Source organism: Dunckerocampus dactyliophorus, chromosome 8 (genome assembly GCF_027744805.1).
Source record: "Dunckerocampus dactyliophorus isolate RoL2022-P2 chromosome 8, RoL_Ddac_1.1, whole genome shotgun sequence".
Lineage (NCBI taxonomy): Eukaryota > Metazoa > Chordata > Actinopteri > Syngnathiformes > Syngnathidae > Dunckerocampus > Dunckerocampus dactyliophorus.
The window spans coordinates 17923626-17936509 of record NC_072826.1 but is presented as its reverse complement, the minus strand read 5'-3'; the positions used below and the strand labels follow the sequence as shown (position 1 = coordinate 17936509).

General features: G+C 38.5%; 1 protein-coding gene across 1 annotated transcript in view; it reads right to left on the bottom strand.

The window, feature by feature from the left end:
* Positions 1–7296: 7296 nt before the first annotated feature.
* The window catches only part of snta1 (syntrophin, alpha 1), a 35212-nt gene continuing 29624 nt past the window's right edge, over positions 7297–12884 (bottom strand). Inside the window, exons 7-8 of the mRNA XM_054785743.1 lie at positions 10384–10571; positions 7297–8200 (exon numbers count right to left, since the gene is read on the bottom strand). Coding sequence (XP_054641718.1) covers positions 8108–8200; positions 10384–10571 — 281 coding nt within the window. The 3' untranslated portion in view covers positions 7297–8107. The remainder of the gene's footprint in view (positions 8201–10383; positions 10572–12884) is intronic.

Below are 12884 nucleotides of genomic sequence, written 5' to 3'. Positions count from 1 at the left end.
CATGATGAATGTGGTGGTGTTAAGTCTCATTGTTGCTATGATGTTATGCAAAGTCAAAGAAGTATAAAAGTATAAAAATCAATATCGCTTCTATACATCCCTTTTAATCACAAGCACATTCACATTGAAAATAACATGCTTTTCTTTGTCATTGCTTCAACAACACTAAATACAGTAATAGTTAGCAGGCTACTTCCTGGTACATGAATCCCTCGTTTATCACGGTTAATTGGTTCCAGACCTGGCCGTGATAAGTGAATTTCCATGAAGTAGGATTCCTTCTTTAGAAATGTAATATTTTAGTAGTTAGAGCAGTTTAAGACCTTCTAAAATGGGTTTCAACATTATTAGAGTCCTCCAGACATGAAATAACACGCATGTCGTTACCTTTACACGCGTATTACAAATATACCAAACAGAATCAGAGAAAATAAGACATTTAAGATGTAAAAAAACCTTGTTTTTATGTGTGTTGCAATAAATAATAATAACAGGAAGTGAGGTCAAAGTAGAGTTTTAGCCTGGCATGGGTTATGGCCGCAGCAGGAGCCTGTGTTTTTATTATGATTATGATTATTATGTTATTACTATTGTGCCTGTTGTGAGATCATTCAAAACTGCAATAAAAGCCTTTTGTTACATTACTGACACCCAGTGACGAGTGTAGAATACTACATATCACATATCACAGATTTAAATGCACCTTCCGAATGCCTTATATTTGTATTTTCGTTCAATTTAACATTGTTATGCTAGGGAATGCTTACAGGCAAAAAATACCAAACATTGTTTAAATATGTTTTTGTTTTTTTAGTAATGTTTGCATTGAACCACGAAATAGCATGATTTATTAATGAATATATTTTTTTAAAACTGTGATAGTGTAAAGTTGTTAAAAAAATTTGAACCACAATGTTGGGAGGGACAACTGCATATGGAGGAATACCTCAGTCTTCCACTGACTTGTGTTTCACGTAAGGTCCCGCTTTCTCGTACGATCCCTGAATCAAACAACTCACTCATGTCACTCAGAGTTCGTGCAGTCGGTGGTCGGCCCACATGCCAACCATTAGATGCAGCAGCAAAGATTTTCCTCAAAATACTTGGAAATTCTAAGTTTGAACTTCACTGTATTGATTTTTGTAGATATTATCATGGCCTCAAATTAAATAAATAAAAACGTCAGCAACTTCATCAATCATTACATGACGCAGATGAATATGAGGGTGAATGGTTGTTTGTCTTTATGTGCGCTGCGATTGGCTGGCGACCAGTCCAGGGTGTACCCCACCTCTCGCTCAAAGTCAGCAGGCACTAATAAAAAATGTAAAAAGAGTTGAATAAAAAAAACATATAATTTTTTTTTTGTAAATCAACTATTTCATTCTCATAATTTTAATTGTTTTCAAAATATTTTATTCCAAATTCAAATTGTACTTTTTTGTGTGGTTTTTTTTTTGTAATATATATTGTTTTATTTATTATATGTCTGGGTTGGGATACAATAATAACGATGACACTTAAATTTGTAAATTTGTTAACCCTCCATCCATTTTCTATACCGCTTCTCCTCATTGGGGTCACGGGGGCATGCTGGAGCCTATCCCAGCTGACTTCGGGCGACAGGCGGGGCACACCCTGGACTTTCCTTAACCCAGCATAAGACAATTCAACTGAAAGGAAGATACTCGCTATTCGCGGGGGTTCCTATTTGAGACCACCATAACTGCGGGACTAAAAGCTGCTTCTGTTGCTCAGCTGGCTCGCTCCTCCCCCTCCAAACTCTTCTGCTAGCTTGATATTGACGTTCTCCTTCGATTTTCAAACATTTGCAAGAAAAGCAAGTGTTGTATTTATTAGATTCGTTTCAGCTCCAATAAACCCTGTCTCACTTCAACTGCCATTGTTCACTCGCGTTAAACGAAGCGGACAAGCTAAATGCAGCCTTAAGCCCTAAAAATGGCAATGATAATGTAAGCTTGATGGAACAGATGGAATTGAAGTCACAGTGTTGCATTTAGCCTGGTCGTCAGGCTAGCGCTACAACCGTCTTTCTGTCTGTTTTGTGGCCGCTTCCAGCTCTTTCTAAGGCAGCTAGTGGTGCTATGCTGCACTGCAGGATGCTGGGTCATCCTGGCTAGCTTTCTGAAAAGGCGTTTCTCCAAGCCGCGACTACATAATCCGCACTTTGCTTGTAACTGTTGCTGTCCCCCCCCGTTCGGCTTCTTCCCATTGTTACCACAGCCAGTCAATCGCTCCCATTTCGTGCGGAAGTGGTATGTTTTTTTCTTTTTTTCTTGGAATTGTGTGCTTCTTCCCCACAAACACTGTCTTGTGTTTACAATAAATACATTGGAGGCTAACTCGTTACCTCGGTAACACACTATGATTAAAACAGCCGCCATCTCTTGTGTCCTTGCAGTGATCCCGTACATTATAGTTGAGCAATGTGTGGTAAACAAAAATAATCGAAGTGTAAGGGTGACTCTAGGGGTGTTGAGTCATGTCTACAGGGCTGTAATAATGGTAAAAAGCGTATTTAGAAAGTCATAAACAGGTTTTCAATGCTCTAACTACGTAAATATTAAATTTATCAATATTAAATCCTACTTCGGAAATTCATTTATCGTGGTTGGGTCTGGAACCAATTAGACCCCGATAAACGAGGGATGACTGTACTTCTTTCTTCAGAAGTAACAACAAAAAGAAATAGTGTGCTTGTCATCCTGGCAGCCAATGTTAACCTCCTCTCTTTTTCTTCTTCTACTTCCATGTTGACAGCCATCCCCCCTCCCCCCACACCCCCACCCACCCCAACACCACCACCACCACTTTAAAAGCTGCACCAAGAACAAGGAATTCCAATCTGGGCGCTTTGCTCAGTATTCCGATCACACACTTCTCTTCCTCCAGTAATACAAGTCTACTTTAAAATTCATAACTACATTTAGGAGTGGGGGGCTAGGGGGCTGATGGAATATTTCCAAGGAGCTTACTTGTGCAAAAATACAATTTGCTTTGGCATATTTAACAAGCTTAACCCGCTCCTCGTAGAAGACACACACTACTAATAACAATAATAAGGACTAGTCAGGACTGGAAAAAAGTCAAGCCAGGCTGATGAAGAAGAAAGTTACACTCAGGCTTCATTTTCTGCCTTTTTAAAACTAAATTCTGCAGGACAGGAGGCACTTTGAAATGGAATCAAACCAGCCGAATTGATTAAGCCTGGCCCATGCACACATTAGACATGCTTATTGGGGGAAAAGGTGATGGGGGTGGGGGGGTTTCACCTCTCCAAGGGGTCGCTTTAACATTCTACCTCCACTCAATGTCGCCTCCATTGTCGCCTTCCTTGAAAGTTCCCCAGGAATCCTGCTTTGAAGAGAGGAAAAAAAACACTGCAGCGTGTGGAAAAAATAGATAACATGCTCTTTCAATTGGAATATGAATTGCTCATCTCATGCTTTAGTATTAATCTCTTGGCCTCTTTATTCGCTCCAGTCCTTTTGTGTTAAGAGAGGACAGAAAGAAAGGGGGGAGGCTATGGGGGAGGGAGACAGGAAAAGGAGAAATATTGGATATTGTGGGATGTCCTGTTCCGAATTAGGTCAGCACCAATCAAATCTTAAATGTTCTAACCTCCCCCCCAAGTAATAATATTCATGCTTTTATTGTGAAAGAGAAACAGAGACCCCTACTGGCTCTCATAACACATTGACAAGCACCCACATAGCACGTTACTGACACCTGGCGGTCATATTTGGAGCACAACACCCCCATTATACTTGTATATTAAAAACAATTACAAATAAATAATTATATCCACACAGAAAGTCTTAGGGCAGTTAGTTAATTAATTAGGTAATTATATATAATGTGAGTGTGAATGGTTGTTTGTCTATATGTGCCCTGTGATTGGCTGGCGACCAGTCCAGGATCTACCCCGCTTCTCGCCCGAAGTCAGCTGGGATAGGCTCCAGCATGCCCCCGCGACCCTAATTAGGATAAGCGGCATAGAAAATTGATGGATATATATATAGAGAGAGAGAGAAAGAGAGAGAGAGAGAGAGAGGTGCCCACACTTAATATACAGTATGTATAAAAGTTGAAAATGTTTTGCAGATGCTTCTTAGTCAATTTTTATCAACATACTGAATTTGCAAAATGGATGTCATGTTTGCTTTCCAGCCTTTGGCACAATTCCTGCTTTTATTCCCCTACTTTTCTCTCCACTCCGTTTTTGTATGTCCCTCCTGCTACATTTCCTTGTTAATCAAAATATATTCAACATCTCCCGCACCCTGCCCCCCCCCCCCCAGCAGATCTGACAGGCTGATTGCCAATTTCACTATAGTTCAGGGGAAAGAGATGGACACAGCCCTCCTGCTGTTACCACGGTAACGCTGCAACAAGAGGAGGGTTGAGCACAAAGGAGGAGGAGGAGGGAAGTAGATGTGATCAAATGTGAACGCTATTCACATGTGAGGGTTTCGATACACACGGCTCTCATGTATGTGTTGTTACGGGTCTCTTTTTCTTGCACTTAAAGCATCTAATGCTGCTTTGACGCAGTCAAAGCATGTTAAGAGGAAAACAGTCCAGCAGCATGAGGCCTAATTGTCCCCATCACACACTCCACTGACATCATCACCATCATGTCACCCAAAGTCCATCCTTTGTACATCTGTCTGCATGCAGCAAACACATCCGTGTAGAACAGCCTGCCAGTTAACCATGATGACATGTGGCATTAAATCTTACTACTACCACATTGAAGAGTGTGTGAGTGTGAGTGTGAGTGCAGGAACACTTCACTGCGCTGCATAAGACTAAGACTGTCAAACTGAAGCAATATGTTCCCAACTGAATTACATGGAAACTAACAGCAATAAACAGCAAATTTACAAGTTTGTTCATCACACGGAACTAAAAAGATATTGTCGTATAATCTTGCATAAAATAGACCGATTTTATTGCTAATTTGGATAGATTTCTATACTCCACATGATTTAAAGGTTCCCTATTATGCACAAGTGACTTAGTTCAACAGTAATATGTCTCCCTAGAGCCCGTTTATGAGCACCAAACGTAAGAAAAATCCATCCTCTCCCTCACAAAAAAAGTAGCCTTCATTACACATCATAAAATGCAGCTTGGAGCTATTACAAATATCTGTCAGACGAGGGAGCTGTATGTAAACTGTCTCTTTTTTTTCAGCAAATAGGCCAACCTAGCAGGATACTGTTAAAATGAGAGCGTAATGTTACCACTGCGGACAAATACAGCTCATTAGGGTTAAAGCTACAGACGCACAAAACAGCGTTTTCCCGGTACCAAGTGCTGAAAGCACCAACTACATTGGATTTTATGTACAAGCATACATTTTTTTCAAAAGAGAATATACAGTTAGCAATCCCCCAGTTTTTGCAAGTTTATGTTGTTTTGTTTCATTGTTTCGGACAGCAGAATTTTTTTTTTAAGGATTCTTTAACATTAAAATGGTCAGAGCACTTTCCAACAGGTTCTATAAAATATCAAAGACTGATAAAAAATAATGTGGGATAATTATTTTGGTGTGAATCACAATATGGGGAGGAACTACGGAGCTTGTCTGTGCTCTCCGAGTGCTTCTCCAGTTTATATATATAAATGTAATGCTAAAAAAATATGCAAAACAATTATTGTAATGAATCACAACGCTTTTTGGGGGAGCTAGAATTTGAAATTAATTGAAATATGATTACATATATACAGTATGTATAATATGTGGGATGCACGGTGGCCTAGTGGTTAGCATGCTGGCCACACAGTCAGAAGATCGCAAAGATCTGGGTTCGAATCTCTGTTGGGCATCTCTGTGTGGAGTTTGCATGTTCTCCCCGTGCGTGTGTGGGTTTTCCCTGGGTACTCCGGTTTCCTCCCACATTCCAAAAACATGCATGTTAGGTTAATTGGAGACTCTAAATTGTCCATAGGTATGAATGTGAGTGGGAATGGTTGTTTGTCTATATGTGCCCTGCCATTGGCTGGCGACCAGTCCAGTCCAGTCCACCCCGCCTCTCACCCGAAGTCAGCTGGGATAGGCTCCAGCATACCCACGACCCTAGTGAGGATAAGCGGCATAGAAAAGTACTGGATGCATGTATACAATGTATTTCTTGAAATATATTAGTTTATTAAATAAATTCATATGATGCATAATACTAATTAATATAAATAAAATAGGTGTATATCTAATTTGTTTATAACTTATTTTAAAATTAATAAAAACAAAAGTAAGCACTTCAGTGAGAATCCGATATATTTGTATTTTTTTGTACAAAATGCAAAATGTAAATGTTAGGGCTGTCAAATTATTAAACATTTAAAAAAATTAATTAATCATCATTAATCACCATTAGCAACTACAGTATATCTGAAATATGCCCATTTTTACTGTATTTAATTAACAGAAAGATAAATGACAGGAGAGGATTATATATATTTGTATGTATTAACAGCTCCAAATGAACTGAATATGACAATCAAGCTAAAAGACACCACACAAGTCTAAAAATCTATTTGTCTAACACTAGTCTTGTCAATAGTAGCAGATTGCAGAACATTTGAATCTCACTTTAAACCGTGTTTTTATCAGCAATGAGGAGTTCAAAGACATCACGTAATTTAAGGTAAATGTACTTGTTTTCAGTGTATTTTCCAGCATACTAAATTGTAGCAAATTGTACATCTGAATAAAGAGTTACTAAAGTTACTAAGTGAGTGATAAGAATATCCACTTCATGTTTTTCTTTATCGCCCTGTTTACTTACACGCACACACACGCACACATTATAATGCTGTTTTTGTGATGTTCGGAGTGTCCCTGAATGCATCTCGCGTCTTGTAACGACAATGAGGAAGTGTAGTTCCCAGGATGAACGGAATAGAGACGTGTGTGAGTTGGAGATACATACAGAATATGGTGTTGGAATTGTACTGCTGTTGATGTGTTCACTGTTTAGGTCAGAATGGAGTAATAAAAGAGCGTCAGACTCTGTGTGACTGTGTGGGAACTTCGTCTGCCATCACAACAGAGAGGCGTGCTTGCTTTGGTGTGCATGCTTTAAGTACAGTTAAAAAAGGTGACGTAATTAATGAAATAAATGAGGTACCACCGTTAACGCATTATTTTAGTAAAAATACAAGTGGTGGGAATTTATGTTTCCCTGTTTTCCAGGCACACCTGTGTTTCAGCTAACAATAAATCACACAAACTAAAAGTTAACAAAGTTTATTACATGTTATGTACAAACAACCCTTAAGAAGGCACACCTTTGTTTAAATAAGAATATACATTTGTTTTTATTTTGAAAGGGTTTGTGTGTTGAAGCATAAATATACAATATATATAGAAGTATTCATTTATTTAAACTGTTCTCTGAGAGCATTGAGAAGGCTCCAATGATGTTCAGATGACACAAAAAATCTGACGTTTAAATGAACATATTCAGTACGATTAAACGAACGGATACACTTTGTAGAGAATGTGTGTTCATTCAAGAGCTCAAAAAGAGGCGTGCCTTTGTCATTTATAAATATTCCATCTACTTTTTAGGCCATTTGTGTCAGTAGTCTTCTAAAGGTTTCTAATTGTGAAGCTAAGCTAAAATAAATCAAATAAAATTGGCTTCAAAATGAGTGAAGGCAAGTAAAACATGAATGAATGTTTCCATCCTTTTGAGATCACGCAGTGATCGGTCCTGTCATCCTGTCACTCCACTTAAGCCTTCTTTTAAATAAAGATGTTTGTCCAACATCAACCAAGACATGTGTGACACATAAGCAGTACATAAGGCAATCCATTCATGACAGATGATGATAGAGAGAAATGCTAATAAAATCATACACGAATCATGACTTAATGTGCTAGACTGCTGCTTAGTCACTGTCAAACCTTTTCACTTTCACACAAAAAGGGTCCATCGGTCTTTCACAAAAAGGAGCCGCAAAAGAGGGGAATCCATCACGGCTGGGCTCCATCATCGTTCAAAGTCTGTCGGGGTTGGTTTTTTTGTGTGTATTATTTGTCAAACATATCTATGGCTAATAGTTCTGGATGTTATCATGCCAGGAGGCCAAGTCGTTTGACTTTAGCAGAAAGAAAAGAGTGGATGATGAAAACTATGGTCTTGGGGCAAGAATGGAGGTCCAGTTGCTGAAAAAAAGAAAAGTATGTTTTATAATCATGCAAACCACACTTTTTATTTTAACTAATGTGGCACATTGATCACATTTATTTTCATAAATACACTCCTGATCAAAATTTTAAGACCGTTTACTGAATTTTAAGACTCAGTAACAAGTAGATGCACCATTCTAGTTAACTGTCTCAGAAATTGGTTTGGGCATGCTTGATGCCAGTGTTTCCAGCAGGCTAGTGGGAATGTTGCTCCAGGTGGTGAAGGTGACTTGCCGGAGGGCATCCACTGTCCGGAACTGATGTCCATTTTTGTAAACTTCCCTTATCACTATCCCAAATGCTCTCAATTTGATTTAGATCAGGGGAACACGCAGGATGGTCCTAAAAAGTGACGTTATTCCTCCTTTGTCAGGGAGGCATTGTGAACTGCCGTGCTGTCCTGTCAAAAAAGCCAGTCGTTAGCCTACCACACAGACAGAGGGCCTTCAGTCATTAGGGATGCCCCCTGCAACATCTCCGCATAGCTAGCTGCCTTTTGACACCCCTGCACAACCTGAAGCTCCTTTGTTCCACTGAAGGAAATAACACCCCAAATCATGATGGCGCCCCCTCCACCGTGTCGTGTGGAAAACATCTCAGGTGAGATAGTCATGCCAGTTAAGTTGGAAGCCATCAGGACCATCAAGGTTACATTTTTTCTCATCAGAGAAAAAACCTTCCACTTTTCAATGTTCCATGTTTGGCGCTCTTGTGCAATTTTGTGGCGTTGAAGGAGACAGGGCCTTTGAAGACCTGTTTTTTCCTTAAAACCCTCTTGCCGCAGATGATGGTTATTGGACTCCACTTGGCGCCAGTAACAACCTTCATTTGGCCAGAGGATCGTCCTGTGTCTTGACGGACAGCCACAGATCCTTCGGATCAGGTCTGGTGCCATTTTTTGGGGGTCTACCACTTGACTGTTTTGTTCCATAACACTCAAGATTCTTGAAGACGGTTCAAATGTCTTTCTGCATCCAACCTCAGCAGCAATTGCTTATGTATCTCTACAATCTGACTGCGTTCAAAGGGAAAAAAGCTTTTTTGCTTTTGCCATCAAGAGATCATGACAGTGTGAATACCTGACAGAAAACGACAATTAATCAAAATTTTTGCAAATATTTTGGCTTTTAAAGGCTTTGGTCAACTAATGAACAGCCTATTTCATTTTAAAGGCTGCTTACTCCAAAAAAAAAAAAAAAAGTCTCACTCCCATTTCTTCTTTTTGCATTTTGAAGCTCTACTTACAACCTTCTTGAGATGCAACTGTGCAAAATGAAAATTATTTCAGTGTTTTAAACTGGTATTAAAATTTTGATAAGGAGTGTATTCAGACATTTTTACCACAACACACACTACTTGCACGGCTGGTGTGGCATCTGTAAGATGATATTTGTGGAATTATGTAAAAAAACAAACAAACAAATGAAAGTGTGTGGTGTTGTACTGCAAAGGTAAAGAATGAGCTGATGTTTTTGTGCCAGTTAAATAAAAATAAATCCAATTAAATAGGTTAGGCAAATATTTATTTATAAAACTGTGAAATAATGGATTAAATTATCCATAAATAATTTCAATTGGGAAATATAATCTTAAATAATTATCAACAATCTTATGAAAGAAAAAAAAACTTTAAATAATGACTACATTACGTTTTACAAATTGTATTTAGAATAATATAACATTTTATTATGAAAGCTCTATCAAAAATAAAATTGTCAACACATAATGTAATTATGCTATTATATAACCGCATTTCAATTCATTTTATAGATTCATTCATTTTAAATATTTTCTGTTTATGAGATTTTTTCTGTTTTATGAAAAAAATAAAAACAGAAATAATTAAATTTTCACAATGAATGTGTTAATAATAGTGTATTTGTGTGGGGGAAATTATTTTGAAAAGTACATTTAATAATATAAAATTGTATTTGTACAAAAAAAATGCGCCTGACTGCTCATATTTTATTTTTTTAATTGTAGTTAGCCTTAATCAGTTATGTCAATGGCCCAGACGCTGCCAAATACACATGCATACCACAGCCATGAAGACATGACTGGTGCTCATTGCAGTTGAGTAAATAAAGTCCCCCTTGTCAAAATATGAGGCAATACGGCGCCTGCCTGAAGTATATTTTTAAATCGTAAGCTTGACTTACAATTTCAGCCTCGGGCCCTCCAAAGTCGAGGAACATCATGCGGACGCCGTCATCGGACGACATTCTTAGGCGCTCGAATGGATGCTGCAGGAGGATGTTTTTCTTGACACCCATTTCTTCGGTGAACAGTGTGAAGCCCTCGTCGATGTGCACTCCCAGTGTGCAGTCCTGTCCATTCCAGCTGCAGGCTGCCAAGGGAAGTTATCAAGAGTTTACTGTTGCTGTTTATTGTTAATGTAGGACAGCAGAACTGTTTGGAATCATACAGAAAGCTGTTTTTAATATTTTTGACTTACTCCGGTAGCTAAAATAATGATTACATACAGATCTTGTACTGGATCTATTTTTCTCAAACCATTTTATGAGAGTGTTGCAGCACTTCTTACTACCACCAGAGGGCACCCTTAAACAACAAAACCAGGAACCCTCAGCTTAGTTCAGTAGCGTTGCTGAATAATAAGTAGACTTTGGAGAAGAATACAAGTCTCACATTCTATCTATGATTAGTTCAATCTATATGACTATATGACAATGAGTGTTTGTTTTAAATAAAGCAAGATGGTTGTTTTAATTCAGACTCTAAATTGTCCATAGGTGTGAATGTGTGAGTCAATGATTGTCTATAAGTGCCCTGCGATTGGCTGGCAAGCAGTCCAGGGTGTACCCTCCAGGCTCCAGCATACCCACGCGACTCTAGTGAGGACAAACAGCATCGAAAATGGATGGATGGATGTGTTGTTTAATTCTCTCCAGTGTGCATGTGGACTGTGTCAAGAGTAAACATGATACGGATCATTTAGAAAAAAGGCTTCACAAACTTTTTACACCAAATACCACCTCAAAAATATTTTGCTCTGCAAGTACCACTGTTTTGTTACCATGAATATGTGGCTTGCAAGTAATTGGCTTGTGGCATATCAAATTTATTAAATTAACAGTGAAGTGACTCAATATTGGTTCATTTAGAACGATACAATCCGAAATGATTCATTAACTTAAATCGATTCAGTAAATTTTTAGCCAAAAATTCAACCAGTCTGACTGTGAAATAAATACCTGGATACCGGACAGTGCAGGTGAATTTTCCTAGATTCCTGTTGTTTTTTGTAAGGGAATCAGGGAATTAATTATGGATATAAAACAAACAAGTAAACAGCAATTAATGGCAAATGCAACACTTCAGGTTGAATTAACAATTAATGAATTAACAGGTTGAATTAAATCAATCAAGTCTGTGATTATTTTTATTTAATCTATATGACTTGAACTACCCCAAGTATTAAAGAAGTTAGAGGAAAATTTCATAGTGGGAAATAGTGCCTTTGGTTCCCATTTCTTTAACATTGAGTCAAGACAAAAGCTGTGATCAACCCACAAACCTTGGCAAGTACAACCGTACTACAAAATATATCATAACTTAGGCTGTGACATTTGTTTTGAAAGTCAGCAGAGTAGCTATTTACATTTTTTTGATCATCAAAAAGTCCAGGGAAGAAAATCAAGCGTCATTTCATGTAGGCCGCGCTACACATGCCACACTACAAACTACATGTACACAGTAATTCCGCGGCAAAATGAACATACATCGCACCAGATTTGATGGAAATTTCATCTGCAGATAGATATTGAAGTTAATTTACATCCTACATATCTTTTATCTTGTCCTGAAGCTCCGATCTATGAGTTTGAAAGGTTTAAAAAAGTTCGACTTAACTTTTGATGTGACCCAATTTGGTCCCACACTATATAAAGTATATTAGTATAAATCCAGTATAGAGCGAGTCGATGACATCACAGGCAGACTGAATCGAGTGTAGCGTCCAAGGTGAAGGGCGTCTAGATTCACTCTTTACAGGACAAAAACTCACAAACTTGTGCTCTTTGGAGAGGACTTGTCTGCTCCGTTTATTCCACTGCACATGTTCTAACCGCACTGTTGCCACTGGCAACCACAACAGTCGCCTTTTCATGATGTCATCCGTGCGCCCTACTCAACAGCCATGACTAATCAACTAACGCCAAATCAAACTGTTAAACGAGTTTAACGTCCTTATCATTAAAAGTGCTTAACAAAAAAATTCAATGCTTTACATCCTAGTATTGATTCGAACAATTGATTACCTTTTAAACGATGTTAGATCAATATATATGTCTTCCGGAATGGAAACTTGCTGGACACAGATCGATGTACTTGGATCATAGGAATATAAATCGATGCATCGATGTATCGCTGAATCGTTACACCCCTAATAAATGTGTGATCTAATTTCAAAATAATGACTTTTACATTTTATTTAATAAGCTGCATCACAAACAAACGTTACAGTTTTACCTTCGCCGGCCAGGGTGAGTCAAAAATAACATAGACTCTGAGCCACACTCCAACATGGTAGGTGCGGTAATGCGTCTCACAGCTGGTTGCCACTCGACTCACGCCACCCGCAAGAAGAAGAACACGCAACACGACCATGCAGACATGTCCGCGGTGTACCGTGGTGAAG